Source organism: Numenius arquata, chromosome 9, assembly GCF_964106895.1.
Source record: "Numenius arquata chromosome 9, bNumArq3.hap1.1, whole genome shotgun sequence".
Taxonomy (NCBI): domain Eukaryota; kingdom Metazoa; phylum Chordata; class Aves; order Charadriiformes; family Scolopacidae; genus Numenius; species Numenius arquata.
In genome coordinates this window covers 53,888,595-53,914,102 of record NC_133584.1, presented here as the reverse complement: position 1 = coordinate 53,914,102, position 25,508 = coordinate 53,888,595, and the positions used below count along the sequence as shown (strand labels likewise).

General features: G+C 41.4%; 1 protein-coding gene across 1 annotated transcript in view; it reads right to left on the bottom strand.

Annotated features, from left to right (window-relative positions):
* Nucleotides 1-25,508, bottom strand: part of KLHL29 (kelch like family member 29) — a 244,924-nt gene that overhangs the window by 112,316 nt on the left and 107,100 nt on the right. Inside the window, exon 3 of the mRNA XM_074153745.1 lies at nucleotides 24,464-25,006. Coding sequence (XP_074009846.1) covers nucleotides 24,464-25,006 — 543 coding nt within the window. The remainder of the gene's footprint in view (nucleotides 1-24,463; nucleotides 25,007-25,508) is intronic.

The following is a 25,508-nucleotide window of genomic DNA, read 5'->3' as shown; positions in this document are numbered from 1 at the left end:
AAAACTGAAGATGTTCTTCAGGGAAATTTTTAGAATTAAGATAAAGCAATGATAAAAATTATTTTTTGGTTAAGTGAAAAGTCAAGTTAACCACAGGAAGGGAAATAGCAGGAGCTGTCAGAAACTGCTAATAATCTGAAGTTTAGGGATAATCCTCTAATGACCCTTATAAGTATAAAGGTAATAAAAAAAGAAATTTTATACAAAACAAAAATGAGAGTTAACCCAGAGATTCAAAGGAATAGTCGCTAAAGGGGTTCTGAATCTATACTGAGAAATTCCAAGAGATGCCGGATCTTCCTTTCAGATGTAGAAAGATCTAAAGGTCTTTAAGGCTGTATGATAAAACCTCTTTGTGCAGATGAAAGAAATGTTCTTTATATTACATTTTGGTTTGTACATGCATCATCATGGGCCATGCTGTGAATCTGAGAGCCCTCTGAAACCACACCACACTTTCAAATGACTGCTTCAAGTTTTAATGAACTGGGTGGACTTTCAAAATTTGTTTATTATCCATTTGCCTCAAATAACTTGGGACTAACAAATCACAACCCAAGCTTGCAGACTTTTTATCTATCACCAGCACTAGCCCAGGGGAAGCAAGAGAATGTCTTTGAACAAGGATTGATAAGATGTCTATTGACTGAGGATAAAGCTGAGCCATGCTGAGAAAGCAAAGCAGTTCATGGTGATTTCGTACAGCTAATGTCTGATTGGTGAAAAGGCGCTTCTGAAACATTCTAAAATTAAATCTGTCTCAGTGGCATAGATGGATGCAAAGTACCATTAAACACAAGATCCAGACAAAGCAATGCACCCCCACAATGGTTTCTATAAAAGAATGCACAGAGTAAATACACGACTGCTTCGCCTTAGGTCAAAATTATTCTGTCTCCAAGCCCTGGATTTTGATGATAAGTAATGTAACAAGATTGGACTGGGATCACCGAGTTGTTTTCACTCAACATTTTTGCTCTTGAGTACTCATGTACTCTAGCCCTGGCAACTTGAGTATCTACTTTATTGAATATACAAGTTTCCAAACAGATAGTGTTGCCATCTACATACTTAGATTTATTTTCACTGGTGCTGGCAAACAGAAAGAGGCCAAATGTTATTTTTGCTTTTAGGATAAGATCAGCAGTAGAAGATAAAAGATAAATTGAAGAAACGTGGCATTAGGGAGCTGCTCTGTAGCTAGAACACATACAACTTCCTGACTTCAGGCTGTCAGTAGCCCATTAACTAAGAGAAAACTGAGTCTGACACAGACATGAGACAGACTTAACTTCAGGGACTGTCACATTTAAAATTGTAACTTATTTAATTTGTGGGAACAAAGGAAGCCTGAAGGAACAAAGCCCTGAGAATGGTCACCAACGTACTCATGCTGAAAATAGGTGTTGAGGACTAAAAGAGGCATTTTAACATCTTTTCAAAGACAAAATAATGCATCAAAGACTTTTAAAAATGCCTAATGAAGTATGCTGGAAAAACCAAATGAGATGTTAAGATGCATGCCTATTTTCTTGTAGAAAAATCACCCAAATCTATTTTCTCGAATGACTTTGTCCCACTTCCTCAGGGTTGGTGCCGCAGTACTGTCAGCAACCCTAATGATGGGGAAGGACGGGAAGATAAACACAGTCTGTGCCTGCTTTTTTCCTATGTGGGCACTGAAGAACAAGCTGAACTGGACAAGACTACCTGGAACTCTGGTTCCCTCAGCCCCAAGGGCAAATCTTGTTGTGTACTTGACACCGACTCCCATGTCCAGCTCGGGTTTCACTAAAGGGATGGTGAGAAGGAGAATGAAAAACAGCCTCAGCCATTTGCCAGTTTTAAAAATAAAAAAACCCCAAACCAGAAATGAGACAGGTAGGAGTAAGCAAGCCAAGTCAGGACCCATTCTGACCTTTTATTGCTAGGTTTAATGCCTTGGTATTTCATGAAATGCTTTTGAAAGTGGTGTACTTTAAAGTATAGCAAAATAAAAATGCTAATCAATAGTCTCTCTATAGGAGCAACTACCTTATGCCAATTAAAGTGCCTTAGAGAAAAAGAGACTTCTAAAAACCAATTTTATATCTTACAGTGGGTTTTGAGGTGGGAGAGGGGCCGAAATCCAATTTCCCCTAAGGGAAGATTAGCCAAACACGATTTAACAGCAAGGTCTGCATGTAAAAGGACGCGGCTAATATGCCTGTCTAGCTGCCATGTTGTAAGCCAAGCTAACGGCATTATAGAATCTATTAGGGCGTCACACACTAATGTTACGGTTTGATCAATTCCCACTGCTGGCAGTGGTTTTTTAGTTTTGAAAGCAGAAAAAAAAATATCCTTACATGAAATAACATGCCATTGCAATGTTTGACTGCCTGTTTCTGTTGCACTTAAAACTACCGAGGAGGAATGTTTGGAGAATGCTGGCTACTAAAATGAACTACAAAATCCACTATTTCATACTATGTGAAAATGCAATATATTTTGCAAGCAGAGACAGTTTACTAGATGCCTCATAAAAACAAAGCCATGAGACGGCATCGGTGATGAATAGCCCATAACCAATATCCCGATAAGGATGCAGCAAGTGACGGTTGTATAAAAACTGGCTTTAGTTTATGGAAAAGAGAAGGACTAGGAAAACTGGATGTATAAAGTATATAAAATTGAGTACAGCACAAAGTCTATAAAAATAGACTAAGCGTTGTCTGCCATGCCTCCCTCTAGCGGTTAATTCACAGAAACGATGGTGGTCAGTCTACACTCATTTATTTAATTTGGGCAAAGAGCCAGGATTTGAAGTTAAAGGTTCAGCTTCTTTACTGGCAGATGATACTACAGAGGATGTTGTCCATCTGACACCGTCCATATGTGGTCTGAAGGAACAGCAGGCTGTCGTTCCTAGTTCTAATGAATCAGGAAGATTTGATGGAAAGCATCATAGAGACCCTTTGAAGTAAGGGGTAATAAGCAGAATTTGCAATAGAACACAAATTAAACCATTTTAAGAGTGATTTTGGGAGAAAAGCAAAAAAACTAAATCCAACGAAACAACCCACAAAAGCATGCTCTGAGAGGAAGGAAGAGTGTGCATTTACTTGGAATTCATGAATAGGAGTTTGTAAGCATGGCTCCCTGAGGATACATCTGTACCAGTAATTTCAATATGGCCATGGAATACTCTTCTGCACTAGAACTCACTTGTCTCTGCCACTCATGTGGTTTTGGTTTGGGCCAAATAACATTCTCCCAACAGGACAGGGACCATTCCCAACAGATTATTTGCACACAGGCACCCTCTCTTGATGAGTTTGTGAGTTTAACAAGAAGGATGCAGGCTGTTCTGTGCCAGCTGAATCTCTGTACAAGGGACTCATCTCATATGTACTTAGTTTATTAGTGTAGATATGGTCTGAGGGTCTTAATTCAGCCAACATATCCACATATTACTGACTTCAGCATCAAACATACAAGCTTCTCATATGGGAACATACAGGATGTCTAACGGGCTTGCATGCACAGCAGAAGAGAGTATCTATTAGATTTGTATTCTGGACAGGAGACCCAAGAAAAAAATATTCCCAGCATTTGTTTTCATCTCTCTAACAACCTGATTTGCCAAGAGAGAGCAAATGGGTCCTCGAGGGCAAACTGCACAATTCAGAGAGCAGCCAAAGGGAAACTTTCAAAGAAGAGATTTAAAGTAGCTCTGTGACTAGTTGAAAGTTATGCTTTTCCCCACCTAATTTTAATTTTAAGGAACTGTTCAAAAATTTAGACTCATAGAACCACAGAATAATTTAGGTTGGAAGAGACCTCTGAACTGTTCAAATAACTTCTAACAGAAATACAGAAGCCCAAGCCTTGTGTTTTGGAAGAACTTGAAATCTGAAATAACGATAAGCCACCTCTTCCCCTTAACCATGGATAAGATGAATGAAGAAACAGAGACCTTCAAGGCAGTCTGCAAGAAGTACCAGGCTAGTACCAGCATCCAAACATCACACCCCTATCCCAAGCCAGTTGCTAAAGTTTGCTCTCCAATCACCAGAAAAGATGGCCAGCCCTCTTTCTCCACTGATGGTATAAGAAGACTGGCTCGTGAGCTATTCAAGGGCTAATAGTATAAGTGGAAAAGCTAGGACCAGCACTTAGAAACAGATTCAAGAACTTAATTGTAATTTTCCCTGCTGTAGCTGAAGTAGTGGAAGTCTCAAGTAACAGTACGGGTTGTGGCTCTGCAAATGCTTTTGACCAGGTCTGGCACTCTAGGAAGGATATGGTCCCACTGATTTCAGTGAAAAACACTTTTCCAGGGAGGCCCTCATAAATCACAGACTGCTTGGTGCAGGGACCTTTTACTTTTTCTTTTCTTGTTCTAAATGTTATCTGTAAAGCACTGGTATGTAAATAAAAATAATGTAACAACAGTACAATGGAGCAGCTGTACAAAATAAACCAAGGTAACTTGCCAGCAAGGTGTAAAAGTTGTTAGAGGTTGCAATTCTGATGGCCTTGCTAGGGATTATTACACTGAAGTTTGTCTGAGTGGCTTCATAAAGAAGCTCATAAAATACTCTGGTTTACTAAAGCCCTTGTTCCTTCCCTTATACCTGGTTTGATATATAAAGCTGTAATTTAACTCTTTCCGATGTAGTTCATGGGGTCTCTGAGGTGATTATGTTGGAGAAAATGGAAAACGTTACAAATATCAGAGTTAGAAGCCAGCTGTTTTTCATCATGCAGGTCAGCATCCAAGATATCAAAAGATTAAAAACTATGTCTTTTTAAACAGCCTTCTTTAAGGCAAACTTGGAAGGAAGACAGTAAAAAGCCATTCTGACCAACTGGGAAGTATTTTACACATTCTGGAAATCAGGCTGATGAATCAAGCTTGCAAAAGCAAACAAACCTCAACTGGGTTTATTTAAGCTTCCAAGCAGACCGACACATGCAGACGCATCCGACTTTAGAGGAACAACAAACCAGAGATTACTACTATTTGCATATGGCAGTGCCTTGAGGTTCAGTCAAGGATCAGACGCCCACTGTGGGAACTGCTGTCAGGACACGCGGTAAGAAGGTGATCCTTTCCTCCCAACATTTGTGATTTATTGGCCCAAACTTGCAGCAGATGCTGAGGTTGTGAACGGAGAGCATGATGCCTGCTCAGCACTGCCTGTTCCTGGGCCTGGGTTACGCTCAACAGCAAGGTCAAGACATAGGGAATGAGGTAAAGTGAGATGGTTGACATATATTAAGCCAAAGAATCTTTATTTTCATCTAAGTGTTGTCCTTGAAATGGAAAGGAACACCCTCCTCTTGAGCTCTTGATGCTATCTTGATTGTATGGCCATGAGGCGGTTACTGAAACCCTGTACGGGTATTTGAAGACAGAAGGGACCTGCGTGGTGTTGTGATGCTCCTGACATCTGCAGATCCTCTGTGTTAAACTGACCCTTAAGCCACCTTTAGGACCATGCCTACTATTCCCTCTCCTTCCACGCTGTTTCACACCTGGTCTGGTTTTCTCTCTTTCCCAGCTTCCTTTTTTGTCTCCTGTCTAATTGATTCCAAGCTTGACCAGCTTTGGAATTAATTTAACTGCACGATATCATCACCACGACAGGCTCAGCCAGCTTGAGCTGCCGCAGCCCAGTGTGAAGAAGGGGTGGGAGGAGAGGAGAGCGCATTGACCAGATGTCCTCCCAGAACAGAGAGGTAAGGCAGGTCCAGAGGCTGTGGCATACCTGTGTGCCACCAGCCTCTCTCATGCAGATGTGTGCATCAGGCTAATGAAGCAAACCAGGAGTTTCTCTCCTCCCCGTTCTCTCCTCTTGCCTTCTTTTGTTGTGTTTGTCTGAAGAACAGGAATAATCTTCCAATCTGTAGCTGAGCCTCCTCATCTTCACATTGTTCTCCTTCTCTGCGAGGATGTCTGGCATCACCTGAAAGGTGGTTAAGCAAAGGGGTTTGCTTTTTTGTTCCTTTTTAACAGACCTTCAGCTAAAGCAAAAGAAACACTCAGACTCTTCAATAAAGAGGCCATGTAAATGCCTGGGTGAAATTAAGTACTGCAGATTATCAGCATGAAAATTATTATCTTTCAGGTTGTCCTTCCTTTTGCTTTACTTACTGATCTCAGTAGAAGATTAGAGAAAGTTGAATGTCCTTTTCAAACTCCATCTGTGCTAAAGCTGTCTTTCTTCATATTTAAGCTTTTCACAGCATTTTTGCTATTAAAAGTGCTACAAAGAATCAAGTCAAATTAAGGACAACACATCTCAGCAACTGTTCATGACTCGCAGTGAGAGACAGGGCCCTTGGATGCTACTCCAAAACATTCCAGAAGTGACACTCATTAATACAGTCAATGCCAACCAAGTGTCTGGCATTATCCGGGGCTGATGTAGCGTGCAACTGTAGGTATAGCCATGGACGGTGTAAAAGCCTCCGATTCCTGATCACCCCAGGGTCCTTTCCACCAAGAAGAATTTTCATTACGGCTGGATTCCTGTCTCCCTCTTTCCTTTTCCAGTTGGATGTGGCATTCTCCATTTCCTATATTTAACCACTGCTGCCCGGCAGCTGCTGCCATTCCCCCAGGAGCCGGTCAGCTGCGCGAATTCTAAGAAAAGTGTTTAGAGCCCAACAGGTGCTGGATCTCGCCGACTTGCATCCTTCAGTGCCAAATGGCTGCAGGCCGCTACCCGGCTCTCTAGAACGGACACTTGCAGAGCTACTTTGATTTACAATTCTCTCAAGCTGGCCTCGGTTTAGGTAGGGAACTCAACAAAATGGAAACAATTCCCAGGTACAAACAGAAAACCCCGAGGACCCAAGCTGCTGGTGATGCTCTTGAGTTTCCCGCCTGTCTTCCTTTGGCACAGCTACGACTTTCCATCTTTCACTACTGGTCATAAATTTCAGAGAGGAAGGATTCTGGTATGGATTGGCACAAAAGGGAAGAGATCCTTGGATTCTCCTAAACTATATGTTTTGCATACGGTTACCTGTCATTGCAGAAGACTGGACTCAGTGACCCAGGAGGCCCCTTTTAGCTTTGCATTTCCAAAACTCATTGCAATCAAATAAAATGAATAAGAATAATAACTTGGCAATCTCACAGCTTCCACCAAAAGAAAAAAAAATCTGGTTCTTGTACCGTCCCTCTGCGGTTCTTTCTGTTTTGACTGGATCCCTTTTTATACATTTAAGCATTTTAATATACATATAGTCTTTTAATGAAGGCTCCTGTCCTTCAGCTGATTTCTGGCATCTGCATGATGTTTCCCACAGTGCCACCAGCTGCTTCTCCAGCTGCTTTAAAGCGTAAATATTTGGGGCCACCACAGCTATGGTCCTCCAGGCCATTTCCAGGATCCACCACAGGAAGGCAGTGGCTCCGAGTATCTGTTGGTTTCTGAGATGCGACATAAGGATGAAAAGAAGCGGTGTTTGTACACAAGGGTCATTTGTATGAAGGTAAGTGAATCAGCACGTGCGGTTCAGAAGAAACTGAGACCAGACAGAGGCAGTTTCACAAGGGATTCCTGGAAGTCAAGCTAGGGAAAAGGAATTTCGAGTAAAATGAAATATTTTAACAAGTTAACAATAAAGCATAGCCTTAGGAAGGCATATGTTTGAACAATTTGGAGCAGGCAAGATTCTCAGTGCAAATCAGTGAAGGTTCATTGCTTTCATTACATCGCTGATGGTTTACACCAACTGAAGAGCTGCCCACTGTGCATAATTTCTCTGGACCAGGGTGAAAAAACCATTAGGTTACATGCTCTTTTAATTGCTAATGAAAATGCGATAAAGACGACTTCCAAGCAGATTTTAAAATTATCTGGTTCCTTTATAAAATCAGCAAGGAGCTAGACTCTCTTCTAACACCACTGAGAAAAGTTTTTATAGCACCAGTAGGTTAGTTGCAACAGATATTACACTGCCAGCCACAGCAAAGATTTAACACAGGAGAAATGCTAATAGGTCTATAATTCTTTGAGGTAAAAGTCTACCATCATTTAATAAGGAGGTGATGTTATTGTACATACTGACTGCAGCTCCTTCTGCATTGCTATAGATAGCTACTGTACTTAAAGTGGACATTAATGCTAATTTACAACGAAATGCTGGCTGAATTACGTACCACATCCCCATGAGACTATAATGAACTCCCCATAATTAACGTTATTAATCATAGGCCTAGCGCAGGGGGCACATATCATGCATTTCATGTCAAAGGTTCTTATTAATAAACATCTCCATTTTCCCAGCTGATGAGAGCTAACAGCCTGCCAGAACACTTCCTATCATTCAAACCTGTCCCAGCTTTATAACCCGTAATAGAGCTCGGCTCCGCGCAGGTATCTCTTCTCTCAGACTTGGGGTGGTCAGCACTTTGCAGGAGTCACTCGGCAACCTGCATGATGTATCAAAGCCCTGTTTGCACCGAAACAATTCTACAATAAATCTGCATGGGGTCAGCGGGGCCTGAGAAGCGACCCCTACAACCCCACGCGGTGAGACATGAAACACTGAAGATCTGACTCAAGTGCTGTAGAAAAAAGAAGTTCAAAACTGAAGTTCTACTTTGATTTTATCTCTTGCAGATACACGTGGGTCTGTGCAGTGAGTCAGTGGCCCAAAACTAACATATCATCATGGCTATACCCATTTCTGAGATCCAGTTTTGCAGCAACAGATAAATTTTAAACTGCTATCAAAATCTTTCAGTGCCAAGAACTGAACGAACTGCAGATCCTTTTCTCCCAGCTGCCTATAGTTTCCATCAGAGGTGAACAATATTTTTCACGTAAAGCTTTTTGTACTTTAACCTTCCTCTAGTTTCCTCTTTTTATTTTTTTAAAGGTGATGCACTGTTAAATAATAAAAATGTCACAAAATTCCCTGTTCTTGTATGAAAAATTATAGTAACCTCTACTAAAGATAGCTCTACACTCCTCGTCATTGACAAGATAATTGTTTCATTAATGTGTACTTTGAGACCCTATGCTTACATATCTGCAGCACGGCTCCTCTGGAGTTGCTATGGTCTGTTGTGTCAACGCCTGCTTGGGGAGACGGGAAAGTGCAGAACCCAGAATGGCTCTGTGCATCAAGATCTTTCCTTATATAGATACCTCACTTATAAGACCAAATAATATTTTTTTCCCTGAAATTATTACTCCAATACAGTTCCTAGTCTCAACACAATTATACCAGCTTACAGGTGTGATCATATCACCACTCCTAATTTTCTTCTTTACTCCTTCCAGAATAAGTTATTCTAAGCATCCTTATAACAGTGCAGTTGCATCTATACTGAGGAGCTGTGCTCTCCTCACTACACAAACATAATTAATCCAAAAACTTCTAGAAGACAAGTCCTAACAGCCCTTCTAAGCACATGAATGGGATGGAGTGAAGTGTATTTTCCATCCTAAGCAAGGGTTGGATGGAGTGTATTTTTTTTAAGTGCACAGACTGGGAAAGATCATCCAAGCTCTTACCTGAGTTGCAATAAACAAGCAAACAACTAATTTAACTTTTTAACCCCTATTTTGTGTCTGCTATCCGCCGTTAAGATGCTATTTTTTCAGTAGCCAAGAAAGGCTGTCTGGCTCTACTTCCCGATCCTGGTTTGAAATGAAGAGGGGCCCGCTGCCGAGAAACAGGAGAGCTCTGATCTCAAGCCTGCTCTATCTGAGGAATCTGTGACGGCTGTTAACTGCTGGGACTCTTGCGTCGGCGCTGAAAATGATCTGGCAGGATAAAAAAGCCGGGCTGCGGCGTGGTCAGGCCCAAGGAAGCGCAGTCGGTCAGGCTCAGACTTCATCTTGGGCAAGCATTCTCTCTCCGTGTTAAAAATGGCACCGACCCAATGCGTGGCGAGCTGAACCGTCTCCGTTCCCAACCGACCCATCATTGACGACTGCTGTCACCCTCCTGCAGCACCAACCTCCTTGCTTGCCTGTTACTGCTGTGAATTTTTGGGGGGTATCTGCAGTGTCTCAAGCGTTCAAACCGATCATTTTCTCTATTCTCTGTCATTCTTCCAAAAAAGCCAAACGGGAGGATAACCTAAAATCTGCCAGAATATACACAGAGTTTTCTAATCTGTCCTACATCTCCCAAAATGCCTCACTGAAATGAAAACCCGTTTATAAGAAGAAACAAAAAAAAGAAATCCAAATGTTGGCACAGGAAAGTGTGAGAAAAGGGAGGGAGAGAGGGAGGTGGTGAAGACAAGTTGTCTCTTAAAAAGTACAACTGTTATTCCCTTTTCCTTCTTTCCTTCCTTCCTTTATCCTCCTGTCCTGTGGGCATGTGGGCTAATTAGCATGACTCGTACATGCCTGCCATGGTATTACATAGGATTTATTACACACACTCTTTGTTGAGAATTCTGTCTGTGTGGGAAGTAGCTAAAAAACAAAAAAAAGGAAAAAAAAAAAAAAGATGAAAGTCACAACTTTCAAAGCCTAACTTTTCCTGCTTTACTAGGAGCTAGCACCAGCTGTACCAGTCAATGAAAATTAACCTTCCCCCCTACCCCTTAGATATCCAGTAAACTCAGATTTGATCCGGATGTTCTGATTTCCACGCAGCTAAAATGCAATCAAATGCTTGATTTTGGGGGATAGATTTGCTTAAATTGTATTAATTCACAAGGATAAACACAATTAGTAGAGCTCATTAGCTTGCAAAATGTAATTTATTTTCTTGAATATACCCATTTCCTTGGATGAAGAGCTCCATTAGCTTTATTATATTTGCAAAGCTTATATAAAAATCCAAACCATGGCAACAAAGAGAAAATTGTTACTACACAGTCACAGCAGTCACTTTTCCATGTTAAATAAGTTTGGCATTTATTTATATTTAAATGAGAGTATCTACCACTATCAAGACCAGGATATGGGGCAAGTACTTATACAGAATATAATTAAAACTAATTCATGCAACAAATGTGGCCTGAAATTAAAATACCCCCCCCAACTTCTTTAACTGAAAAAAACGATTCAATGTTCTCCCTCAAAAACCCTGTTTATAATCGCTTAATTATCATAACCAGCAATAGCAAAAGGACTCTAGCCATTTACAGTCTCATAAGACGGGTCTACATTCAGGCACGTCTCGTTTGCTTAGTGCTGTGCTTTAATTTCGCTGTAATATAAAGGCTAGAGAGTGGAGAAAATGAATACATGGCAAAGTACCTGTCATTACTTGTATCATATCACCGAGATATTCTACATGCACAATATGAAAGCGGCCGGTGCAATTTTCATACTGTTATCATTTTTGATATTATACTGTCTAAGAGCAGTGACACACAAAAGAAATGCTTTTATCATTTTCAATGCGGGGATGATACTAATTACATCATCTGTCATCATTATACAGCTAAACAAAACTTTTCTTTCATAGAAAACTGCCATTTAGCAAATTAACGGGTAATGACCCATAATATACAGAAGATTGAAATTTGGGAATTACATTCACATTAGTTTGTTTTTTGCCTTCCCCTCAATTTTATTCCCTGATACATCACGAAAAGGAAGAGAGAGAGAGAATTTCTCCAACTGTCCAATTTGCCAATAGCCCTACCGTCCTTTTGGAAATTGGTGCAGGATCATCTTTGTCCATATCAATGCATAGTTTGGTTCTACTTAATGATATAGACTGGCTGCCAAGCCAGTAAAAGCCAGATGTTAGTATACTGATGCACAAAAAAACTGCCACTGGGGCCAGATTTACAAAATTAGACATGAAACAATAAGCCTACATTTGCTTGCAAATAACGGATAGATGCTTGGAAACCAGGTGGTGGAACGTGTGTTGCCTCCTAAAGCCTGACCAGGTCACACAAGATGATGGCACGTAGGTGGTTCCAACACGGAGCCCAGCAGTGGTATCGACGTGTGAAAGGCCAGAGAGGGTAAAGACCCCTCCAAGAGCCCTCCTTCTGCCTGGACATTATTTCACGCCTGGTATAATGCTGCAAAGAGCTGTATTGTGGGAGATGTTCAAGTGCCACTATTCAAAGAGAGATGTGTATGGATTACAAGAAGCACAAACCATTGTGGGTGAGCCCTTTGCTCAAAATCCCATGCTTCTGGGAAAGAAGAATAATAACGAGACTTAATTTTTCCTCGTATCTGATCATGCTATGTTTCTCAACATAGAAGCAGAAAGAAAATGTAGGATAGCAGGTGGATAATAGTACAGGTTTTAGGTGTGATGTACTTACTACCAAGACAACGTAGCAAATCCATCGAAATCCAGAAAAGTACATTTTAGCCAGATCTTTGCTCAATCTGAACTATTTGGCCCACATGAGCTGCTTCATTTCATCATGCACTGACTATGACGTGAAGAAAATTAAAAGGGAAATTCCAGGGCGGATTAAGAATAAAAATTATGGCAAAGACCAGTGAATTTGCTATGAACTAGCCATGTCAGTGGAAGTTTCAGTCATTAGTAGGTGCTTCAGATACCCAGTAAGAGCAATTGAGCATTTGGCCTTTAATTCCCATCGTCCACACTGGAGTGTTTAGGACTTTTCTCTTGCCTGTACAATGATTTCCTGACTTAAGTGAAAGTCTGAACTGAATGTATCTGTAAAGTATGGAGGAGTTCTCAGTTCCAATTTATCATTGTTAAAGTGGATTAAAGGATTTTTTATTAGTAACACTTAGAGCTGACTTGTTCATGTACCTGGAGACTTCTACCGGAGGAAACCTTCCCCAGCAGACAGCCTGGCCAAATCAAAAGCTGAAAATGAGCGTGTGATGAGCACATTACACAGGCTGATGAGGACCGTGATGAGCTGGGAATTAGTGAGGAAACCTTTGAGAAAAGACCAAGCGCTGGTGGAAACAGCGGGCATGGCACTCTTTTTTTCTGAGTCACTGCTGAACCAAAAAGCTCAAGTACCCTGCAGGACACCGCACTACTGCAAGTGATGTCTCCTGAATGAGGTATGTAAGCCTCTCCCTTAACCTTAACCCTCTTAGTAGGCCTTAATATATTAAACAGTGTAAGATAGGATTGGAAATTATGTGAGATAACAGTGCAAGTAGCAGTTTAACAAACCATGAATCAAAACTGTTGACAATAAATGCCCAAATTAGCTTTAGTTATACTAATGAAAATGGTGCCTGGTAAAACACTGGAAGCAGCTTTCCACGGGCTGCTGAGGAAAGCCAGCTTGATCACAAACAGGGACTAGATGTCTTTGCTCACCTCACTTAGATAAAATCATAGAATAGAATCATAGAATCCTTCTACTCTTACAGGCTCAGAGGAGCTCGGTGCAGTCGCTGATACACTGGTCCCTGATACCCTTTGACACGTCCTGGGATAGCCAAGACCCCTACAAATAGCCAGCGCCTACAGAAGAGCTGCACCCTGCCAGAGCCAGGAGACCACATAAGATGCACTACGGTCCCAGGATAAACATGGCCCTACCTGCCTGTGTTTAAATGACTGAGTGACATGCTTACTTTCTAAATTTAGGTAAGTCAGGGAAGAAATCTTACCTATCAGGCTTGACTGCTTGTTAGGGTTCTTTAAAAAGTCTTCACTTTTGAATATAAATGATTCTTCTTTCTCATTTACCAACCATATAATAAAATTCAAAGATGTAATCATGTCTTTTCCTTATTACGATATCTTTTTTTTACATATTCTGTTTTACATTTAATATTTTAAGTGTAAGTCTCTTCACCTGTTTTTGGGAGGTAGGTTCAAGGTAGGTTCCTTCAAGTCTCCTGGTTGTGAGTTCATGGCTGATAGACAGCTACCAACCCAGCCAAACACCATCTCATTTTTCTTCCCTCCAACCTCGAAATATTAATTTCAGTGTCCTGGCACAGTTCCAGACTATGTAATTATAATCTAGATCCAGACTGAGTAATTATAAATTGCATCCTTAAAACCACCTCTCTTATTTCATTTGGATGCAATAAGGCTACCCCTTTTTCTGTCACAAACACAGTGTGGGTCCCACTCCACCCCAGGGCTGGCTGCCTCCCACCGCAGCATGAAGCTATCTTAAAAACCCAGTGCTGCTCTCAGAGCGTTCAAAGGGGTAGGAACCAGCCAACGCTACTAACTCAATAAATGCAAAAGGACTTTGTATTTTTGAAATAGGCTCCTTCCCTCAACTGTCTATTAAAACATATTTTGATATGTAGAATTTGTCTTCTAAATGTGTTAACATGTTATTTCCAGTATACAGATAGCCCTTCTCTACTTTCTTTAAAACACAAAAAGAAGACTCAGACTCAGAAAATACCAAATCTTACTGAAATACTGAATCTAGCACTCCAACATGTAAGAATTTGGACAAAAATATATGCTAAAAGAATTTCCTGGCTTTAGTAAAATTCTCGATTGAGTTTACCCTTAAAGCCAAGAGGTGTTCTCAGCATCACTTTATCTCTATGAAAATGAATTAAAGCAGCCCGGACTGATAACACCTAGATTCACTGCACGTGATTTGCCTATATGGCAGTTTTGAGAGAAAAAAAAAAAAAAAAAAGGAAAGTAATGATGGCTTATCCAAAGGCATAAGGGGCACTTCCAGGGAAGGGCTGTGGAACTCATTTAAGTTCTCACAGAAAAAAAATCTTATTGGTGTGGGGCTTTAACAGATTGGCTGCTCTTGCAATGTACTCAATTTCTACTCACGCACAGATTCGACTGTCCTTGAACAGCTGATCCTTACACAGGATGTCAAATTCGCTTTTACCATTCCAGCAAGTAAAATACATGAAGAACTGTGTTACTTGGGAGCTGAAGAAACAGGAACCCCTGTTCTTGCTTCGTATTTCTTCAGAGTGCAAGGATTCTCTACATACTGATGGTTAAATACCTGCATCTGTCTAAACCTGAAATCACTTGATTGATTCCTGCTGGAGGTACCTGCTACCCATCTAGCGACAGTTCTTCTGAAATGCCCCTGAAAAGTGCTTTCTATTTGGATGCTCAATATGGCTTCCAAACCAGAGCTCTAACCATTCCTACAGAAGTATAAAAAAACCCTCAAAGATACGCACTGTTCATAAAACAGGATGGTTTGGCCACAATAGGAGTATATCTAACAGGAAAACATCTAAACCCCAGCGAATTCAGCCATCTAGAAAATTCACATCTGCAACAAAGTCTGCACAGCATTCAGGAAAAGGCAAAGAACAGAATCCCCTATTTTCTAGGTTACAGGCAACAGGAATCTACCAGCACTGCTCCTCCATCTGTTTTCCACAGGATGGTAGTGTTTTGTGCAAAATGATCCTTGTTTTAAAGAACATCCACAGCTTGGGAATGCAAGGAACATTTCCCTTTTCATTCAGGGGGAAAAGGTCATGCAGATGAGCTGTGCTTGTTGTTGGATATGGATCCTCTATAAATCAGTCAGACTGAACAGGAGCGTCAGCCCACATTTCTCTTAAGAACTCTTCCATTTTAGCCAATTTTGTCTTTTTCATACCAGCTTCCTCATCCTCACCCAAATACTTCAGTGTGCAGATTGATGGGCAAAACACATTTTGTCTTCCTCTGAAACATCAGAGGAAACAGGAATAAAACCACAATGTTCTCTTTAATCCTACGGTCTCGGGGTTTTTTTGATGTAGCAATAGCAATGAGCATTGTGCAAAATATAATGTACGAAGTCTTTAGGCAAACCCTCCAATCTGCTTTAGCTCCTTAGAAAATACTACACAGTCATACTGTGCAAACTTGACTTGGCACTTTGTCTAGTCAAATGCTTCCTACTTGTGGGTATACATAGGTGTATGTATACATTACAGTCTCTACTCCGGGTCAAATACTTATCTTGAACCTCCTGATTTTGTCAGCAGCCCAAGGATTTTTCCAAAACAGTAGGAAGCACGTACAACACTACATGTTGTTATTTTCTGAATTTAGTATGACAAAACTTCACGCCCCTTGTACATCTAGATGATGGAAGTTTTGTCTATCAGTAATCATTCCTGCAAGCTTATGTACCTCCTTCCCAGTGATGATTTCATCACTTTATGATACTTTCCAGAATACCTAGTCTGGGAATCTAATGTAATGACATGTAAATAATAAGATGGAACTATATACAAATACCTTGTCACCCTCACTTGATACACCTAGAAACCTGAATATATGCACAACACAAACCAGACCGATTGCAAGAAGCTTGACCATCCTACTGTGAGGAAAGAACTTAGCAGCATATCATTGTGACAATGTACAGGAACACAACATATAGAAACAAGTATGTCTGCGGCTGGGAAGAATTTTCTTGCACGCACCATTCAAATTGTTGCCCAAGTTACCTCCTACTTGAACAACGAAAGAAAAACTAAAGAAAAGAAAGCATTACTACAAATTCTCATGAACTTACAAAACACAAATAACTTCTCTCCTCATAGTATGTATTCTGTGAACATAGAAGACATCTGAAACAAGCAGATTTGAGGGACATTACACCAAAACTCGTTTCCTGAGAGATATTCTTGCTTTTGCTTCTGCCAAAGTTCTTGTACCTTTAGTCTTACAAAATATTCACATCAGTTATTTAAAGACAATTTTTTTAGAAAATTTATGTCCATAAAAGCGTTTTGAAGATGCAAGGTGTTGTTTAATCCCATGTTATCATTAGTATTGACTGCAGCTCAAAGCCCAGCTTTGCCGTGGGACAGCGGAGCTTATCATCAGCAATCTCAAGGCACAGCAGGGTAAGAACAGTCTCTATTTGGAAATGTTTATATTTCAGAAATATGTTTAGACTTTTTTAAATTATGGGACAGAATCATTCTCGTTCTGAATGCAATGAGACAGAAATGATTCTTCTCCATTCAGAGTTCAGGCACAGCTCCATGGATGACTGCTGATTACAAAAAAAAAGGCATTTCCATTTTTTTTGTAGGGAAACCAAAACTCATTTTCAATTTAATAAATCCACTTGTCTGGAGATCTCCAGAGATCACAGAATAGCCCATCTTGAGAACATTTCAGTACATACACCAATGCACAGTCTGGTTCCTGATGGACCCAGCTTGTTCAGTTTGGACTGAGTGTGAAGTCCCCATTCTCTGCTGACTCTGTAGTAGCTATAACTTGACCACCCATTTTTTAAGTCATGACAGCGAAAGAAGTGGAATTATCCTGCTGTGAGAAGAACAAAATCTTAGCTGAAAATTCAATGAAAGGCCAAAGTTGTGGAGAGAACTGAACGTTCAGGAGAGGTAGCCCTAAGGTGGCCCCAGGCATATGAGGGATCAGGTAGGTTTCCCATTGCAGACAAGGGCTGCATCCAAATATGTGTCAGGAGTTGAACAATGCAGAAGACCAAGGGAAGACAAGGTCAGAGAAATCAGAAATTAAACATAAGGAGTTCTGAAACTGCAAGTGTCTTGGACAATTACTAACTTTCAGAACATCCAAATGCAGTTCCAACTCTCTGCAAGGGATTTTTTGGAACAGCATTTGGACGGATGGGAAGGTAGCCTGCCTAGAAATTTGGGCTGTAATTATAAAGAGTTGCCACTTCTGTATTCTGTGCCAAAAGGAAGCCTAGATTTTGGTTATCATCCAGCTCCTGAGAAATTTTGCACTTTGTGAGTTTAGTAGTGTGTCAACGGGAGAGAAAATAGTAATTCAACAGAACTCTGCTGCCTCTCAGACTTATTTTGAATGTATTTAGTGGCCACTATCATGGGCAAAACCATATTTGTTAAGAAAACGGCTTCTAAGCAAACCGTGTCTTAGACTTTAGAGTGGAAAGAAACTCAAGGCGTCTTCAAATGTATCACTGTCTAATTACTGAAGTGTATCTGCAAGTGATGACAAAGTATCACATAACAGAGTAAAATCAAAGTTCTTCAGCTTTGTACTTTCAAGAACAGATGAACTACAGTTGCAAAGCTGGTGCATATTTAAAAAAACAGGCATTACAAAAAGCAGCGTGGACTAGATGACTTTTAAGAGCTGTTTCAGGGAGTTTTAACACACCTTAACCCCACACTTTTTTTTTTTTACAATAACCCTCATAAAATATTGGTAGTGGTGAGAGACTCCTGCTCCAGTTGAAACTTGGAAATCTCATCACTCGCATACTGAGAGCTGTCAATCAAAAGAGAATCCGATGACCTTCCTTATGCTGTACGTTTAGCAAGGCAATGTTCTAGGACTATTACAAGTCCTCTTTGACTCTTCAGTGCACTAAATCACTGTCTGTCATGACCTGACCAATAGTGGCATTAAAAGACAGCGCAGGAATTACTGAAAATACTCCACCTGCAACACAAAAAGGTGAAATGTATTTCAGTCTCGCTCAAGTGGCGGCTTAGATACCCTCATCAACTCTGCAATTCCATTAAGATTATTCTAATGTCAGAAGCCTGTAATTAATCTTGGAAAAGATTTGATTTTAGAGGACCTGTTCAGGCAGTTTGCTTTAAGTTCATTACTGTGTGTGCATGTGCTAAAACATGAGGCAGCAGTGTGCCCTTGCGGCAAAGAAGGCTAATGGTATCCCGGGCTACATTAGCCAAAGTATTGCCAGCAGGTCGAAGGAGGTGATCTTTCTCCTCTACTCAGCACTGGTGAGGCCACACATGGAGTGTTGTGTTCAGCTCTGGGCTCCTCAGTACAAGAGAGACATGGACCTCCTGGAGAGTCCAGCAAAGGACCATGAAGATGATGAAGAGACTGGAGCATCCCTGCTGAAAGGCTGATAGAGCTAGGAATGTTCAGCTTGGAGAAGAGAAGGTTCAGCGGGATCTCATCAACATATATAAATACTTGAAGGGAGGGTGCAAAGAGGATGGAGCCAGGCTCTTCTGTGTGGTGCTCAGTAGCAGAACAGGAGGCAATGGGGACAAACTGGAACACAGGAGGTTCCCTCTGAACATCAGGAAACATGTTCTTACTGTGAGGGAGGGTAACTTGCCCAGAGAGGTTGTGGAGTCTCCATCCTTGGAGGTATTCAGAAGTTATCTGGACAGAGTCCTGGGCAAAAAGCTCTACGTGGCCCTGCTTGAGCAGGGGGGTGGGACCAGACAAACTCCTGAGGTCCCTTCCAACCTCAACCATTCTGTGATTCTGTAAAGTCTTATGTATCATTACCAAGTTGAGCTTACAAATGATCAGAAGTCATCTGTATCTTGGTACCATTTAGGCTGCCCCAGAAAATCAAGACTACCTTAGGAAAACACAGTAAGAAGCACGTACAATGCTAACCTAACTCTACTACAAGAAACAGGAGATAGAATGCACTATTATTTGTATTGTAGACTTTCTTCCCCACAACTATATGCATACATATTCATATATACGTGTGTACACACACATACTAAAATTTTATGTATACTTTTATATCTGCAATTTTGTATAATCTATCTACCTACCTACTTACCTGTCTATATCTATGGAAACAAAAATAAGGTGACACAGGCCATGTATTCTGGTGCAAGGCAGAGAACTAAAACCAGGATTTCTAGAGTCTTCATCACACTATATCCTTTAAGTAATGTTATTAGAATTCCAAATGCTGGTTTACACTTTGAATTTAAACACCTCCCACCCCCCAGCATTCACGTCCAGAACTAGGTACACTCACAGAATAGCAGGTCAAGCTGAAATCCCTTTGAAAATTCAACCTTTTGTGAAGAAAAAGTTGATGGGTATTGACAAAATGTTATAGTCTACCTTGTTAGGTAGATTTCCATGATTAAGGAAAGTAAATATTGTCTGAGGTCTAATGAGAATTCCAATGCAATAAAGTCAAGTGTGAAAGGTGCAATCAATAAGTGATGATGCAACAGTATTTGTTTGTAGTTTTGTTATTGTTTAGTTCATGGTATTTGGTGATGCTTGAAAATGAAGTGGTAAGAAATTAGTGTTACAAGGATTAACATTCAGATTTTATTTCTGATATTGTTATGTTTCTACAGTCATTACATTCTGAACACTAATTAGCATCTTATTTCTTTTCCCACTAGTTAAGGACTGCAAACCAAAGAATTAAAGAACAAAAGTACTACGGAAACAAACATCAATATTATCCATGAAAATCCACAAATTAAAACCCCCGATGTCCATGGCTAATTTTGCATTGCAGGAGAAAGTAGTGCAATGAAGAACCGTATTTTCCTCATTTTTTGTGTTAGCAACTATGCTTTGAAGTGTATCGAGTTTATGAAGAAAGTGTCTTTTCACATGTATAACAGATCTCAGAGTCCAAGCTGGAACATTTATGTCCTACATATGGCGGGGCTATCCACCAAGGGTTCAATTTTGGATTTACTACAAGTCTTGGATATAAAGAAGCATACTGCCCTATGACAACATCAAGGACTACCTCTCAGTTATTTCTGCGAGGAAACCAATCTCTTCTAGCCGCTCATCAGACTGATTAATTTCTCTCCGCTTGGGCTCAATTGGATTGGCAGGCACATAGACATTGGTCTCTGTCACTGTGCCATGGCATGGGATACCGGCACCTTGTGTCAGAAACAGAAGGGACGGTTTCCATCCCTCTCTCTTCTCTGCAGGCACGTTGTGCAAGCGACAACTTGTTCTGGCACATCATGTAGCCTGAAGAAACTGAAATTATGTTTGAATATTATTTGCAACTCCGCATTTTCTGAAGAAGCCACATAAGAATTTGGCTCTCAGAACTTCAGTGAATCTTCACCGAGTATGTTCACAATGAACATCTTCATGGTTCTGAATATTCTGCTTTATTAATTCCATGGCACTTAATCTTTAGATTACACAGCAAGGCTGAGGACACAGAGAGAAAACAAGGGCTGACTGTTCTAAAGTATTAGGTTACATGTCTGTGTTAAGGTGACATGGCTTTTGAAGTCAGCTAGGAGTATTTGGCATAAATCCTATCCACAGGGCAATTACAGGCCAAACCAGACACCTCTCAAAACTGATGTTGATTGTGTATGGTGAAAGATCCCACGCATTTCATAAGGCAGCTCCACAGTTCTTCACACATTGCTGAAAGCAATAATTACTTTGAAACATTATTTATGTCTCTCATAATGTAACTGCTTTATAAATTCACTAAGTAAATGGATCGTGTAGCTAAACTTAACATTCCTACTTAACATATTACCGAAGCAATAAAAAATCTCTCCACAGAATATAACCCATCCAGACCAAGAAGATACTCTAATCCATGCAAAAATTATTTTCTTACAAGTAGTTTCAATGGAATTAGATGGGAATTAGCTGTGACATTGTAAAGAGAATGACGTTATCTGGTTTATATCATGATTCTTGTTACCAAAATTCATTTTTTGAAGAGCCATAGAAATTATTTGACTCTTTCAGTGATCTAAGTGAGATCTCTTGACCTATTGCAAATGAGACAGCATACTAGCAGTGCCGTTAGCTTCTGGCAACTTATTTGCTTACTTTTGTTTAGAAACAGCTACATAAGAAACCTAGTAGTATAATGTGGTCCCAACATGCACACAGCTAAATGAAAGACAATTATGGGAAATAAAACATGACGCTTCAAATCAGCTCCCTAATAAAGTCTAAAAATATAAGAAACCCCATCATATTAACCAGCAAGAACTGCTCTTCCACTTAAGGGATAGTTCAGTAATTATTCAAACCTGTACAAGACTGGATTGTCAAGTGAAATAATAATACAGAGTATCTCAAGATAATGAGATAGATCTTAAGGCCATTAGCAGTGGCTCTTATTGTAATACTGGCCAAGGTTCCCCAAGAAAGAGAGAGAATATTTAAATGAAATTTGTAGAGAACTAGTTTGAACTTGTATATTTGAACAGCTCAGAACTGTCTCATAGTTCCATTCCTTCTCAGAGAGAAAAGTGTCTATCATGTGAGACTGTGAAATCAGTCAGGCTTTAGAGACTGAAATCCCTGAGGGCAAAAATTAAAACAAAAAATAATTTAAAAATCGAGCCACGTTGAAATCCATACAGTTTATATTAAGGATCTTCTCCTAGTAAGGTTTTAAGGTCTGGTTAGACACCCAGTTGCATTCAATTTCCTGATTCCCTCTCTCTCATTCAAAACAACCAAACCCAACATACCTCTTCGCCGACTTAAGGTTTGACAAGAATTATAGCTTTAGACACAAGGGCTTTTAAGACTGGAAATTGGACCAAGAGATAGCTTTATAAAATAGGTCCTGCTTATGAGACATTTGTATATGCATGCTTCATTATCTTACGTTTGTTTGTTTTTAACCACCACAAGAACAGGAATAACTCAATACCTGATGGTCGTAGAGGAGTTAGCTAATCCCTGGGAAAACAGTTGTCCAGCTTGCAGTTTATAAGTATGGCTAGTGTGTCAGCAGTTGTCATGGGTTAGAAATACTGCTCGTTTTAATGTTCCCCTTATGAGCCTCTCCTAGCCACAAAGGTTTCCAAATACCAGACCTGAGCTACATCTGGCATGCCTGGCATACTCTAGTGGGGAACTCGCCCTCCTCCTCACCTTAATGAACACCTCCTCGGCTGACTGCGCTCAACGGCGCTCGGACAATTAGACGAGACCAGGGTTTACAGCAGTTTAAGCAAGAATGCTGACTAAGACTCTGCAAATCAAATATTAAAAGACTGATTAAATATTTTATGATCTTTTTACTTAGGCTCTGATTTGAAGCTTACTTCATCTGTGAGCCAGAGATACGCTGAAGGTTAATTGATGGAGGAAGAGTAAATAACAGCTGATGCTGCTGGCCCTAAGTATGCAAGGCATTTAAGAGTATTCCTAACCTCAAGTGTGCAGTCACTGACGTGCTCATTTGTCTCACTAGGTTAGTGTCACCAGGGCTCAGATATGTGATCAAATTACTGCAGTGAAAGTGGTTTAAGCTTATGTGTTTTTCCTTGTATTGTATATTTGCACATGTCTCCAATGACACCAAGTAATCCTTTAAAATCTGTTAATTTGATCATGTATCCAAGTATCCAGTGCAGTAAATTGGGATAGGTGGCTATGAAAAGTGGAGATGATGCCTTTTGGAAGACAAATAGCTTCCACGGAGAAGAGAGACATCCAGCAGATCCACTACAACTCAGTCTACCAGGATTAGAGTATAAATCTCTCCCCTTTCTTCTTCTACAAAATCAAGGGGTTGTAACTTATAAACCTGACCTGACAAATTGCTTTTGTGGATTTTTATTTTTTTTTTTTTAAAGTGAAGGAGTTACCAAAACTCTTATAAAGCAATTCTTGGTCAATTTTTCGCTACCTGACTGGGCTGGTATCACTTAAAGCCCACCAAAATTCAAAAGCTCACCATCCAGCAAGCAGTCTCATCGTATTTGGGGCTGGCAGTTGAAAATTTAAAAGCAGTCCAAATATTTAGCTTTAGAAAAGTACTGCTGAGCTTGTGTCTGAACTCCTTTTCAAGAGACATTTGGTAAGGATTTGCACATACCAAAGTACAATTTACGTAATGAGCAGGAAGAGTTATTGGACTAATAATTTTTAATAGAGATTCCTTGCCTTTAATAAAGAGCTACACAATAGAACTTAATAGCTTGTGGCAAGTAAATAATTTACACGTGGATTGTGTCTGAATACAAATGTATACATAAAATATCACAGACTTAATGAAGCCTTTGGGGTGTTTTTTTTAAAATCAATATAATTGATTTTGCTGATAGGTCTGCATTTATATTTTTGTAAGCTACATTTCGCTTTACCTGTGCGTGTGGCACAGTCATGATTTTTAAGGGAAGCAGGGAAAACTCTGCAAATGAAATTAAAAACTAAGTATACAGAGCGAAGGTATTTTTGAAGTGTCTAGGGTAAGACACTCAGAAATAACACTCCAACGTGACCCAACGGTGTGGCTCATTTACAAGCTACTTATCAGAAAAGGTCAACCTCTCAGGAACGCTCATGACTATTCAGGGTGTTTTGCAGCATTTGAGCCCAATGAAGCTGGTAATGAAGAGTTTTCCCTTTAACGCTGAACGTTGTGGGTTGTTCAGCTTCAGTCAGCAGCATTACCTGCATTTGGCTTGGGCTCCTACTAGAGGAGGGAGAAGACAATGGTTGACGAAGACCGTTAGAGTCATGACTAAGGCACAACTGAAGCCAGAAGGAAAGTGGTTGGATGGAAACATGGGTGTGTGTTTCAAAGGGAGAGGCAGGGAATGGTGGCTGCTTTACCATCGGGAACACCAGCTTATGACAGGCCCAGAAGCCATTTTTCACTACAAAATGCACTCACAGCTCATCCTCCCTCTTTCTAACACCCTGCATTTTGTCATCATTCACTCATAACATGTAGCCATTAAAGGAAAACATGGAGACAGACACCGGAGCTGGGCTGTCGGGCCCGAAGAGAGCGGCGGGAAGGCCCCGGGGTCCCGCCGCCCTCCCCAGCTCCGCCGCCCGCCCGTGCTCCCCGCGGGGCCGGCCCGGCCCGCCTTACCTTTGGGGTGCCAGGGGTCGGTGAACTCGTACTTCCCCACGCCGATGGTTCGCAGCATCTGCACCCCGTTGGTGTTGTCCGGGCCCCCCGCCGTGTTGGGGGGCAGTGGGGCGGCCGCCTGCCCGTTGGTGGTGGGCGCGCTGCTGGGCAGGGCGGCCGAGGGCAGGGCCGGTGGCGGCGGCGGCAGCATGGGGCAGGCCAGGTGGCCGTTGCCCACCGGCCCGGGGCCCGGATGAGCCACCGGGCCCACGCCGCTCATGGAGGACATGCTGAGGGGTTGGCTGTTGGTGTACAAGGGCTGGCTCTGGAGGTTGACCACCATGTTGCTGAGGGGCTGGGAGGGCTGCGGCTGGAGCTGGTAGTGGGCCGGCATCAGCGGGAGCTGGGGGGTGACGTGCGGAGGGAGGGAAGGGGTGACGCCGATGACGGGGGCCTGGACGTTGGCGGCCGGGCTGAAGGTGGGCGGCTGCGTCATCCCGTAGGAGTGCGTGATGAGGGCGGGCTGGCTGCCGGCCGCCACTGTGGTCACCCAGGGTGCTGCACCTGCGGCACGAAGAAAGGCTGGCGATGGTGGTGGGCTCGGCACGGGGGAGACCAGAAGACAAAACCAAACACCCCCGGCCTTCCCCCTCCTGCACCCGCAGCCACTGCCCAATTGCGCCGACGCGCCCTTCTCCTTCACGCTACCTAAAGCGGATCAGGGTCTGGAACCGTTCCCAACCGGTAAGTGCATAAAATTGCTACTGCGATGTGAGTGCAATTGTTAAAATACTCATCAGGTGACATGCAGCATGTTTGCAGTTTTATGTATTTTGCGCTTTATGCAGCTTAAGCGCACGCTTCCAAGAAAATTAACCTCTTTCCCCACCGTGCTTTCATGGCTTCCTGACAAACACTCTGTGTGTATAATAATGGTGCTCCAGCCACTACAAAAAGATTGTAATTAGGCGTCTGGCATAGTAGCACAATGTATGATATGTGTCTGGAAGCTGGAAATCATTTCAGGTAGTTCTGGACATAAAAGAGGTCTTAAAGTATTACAGAG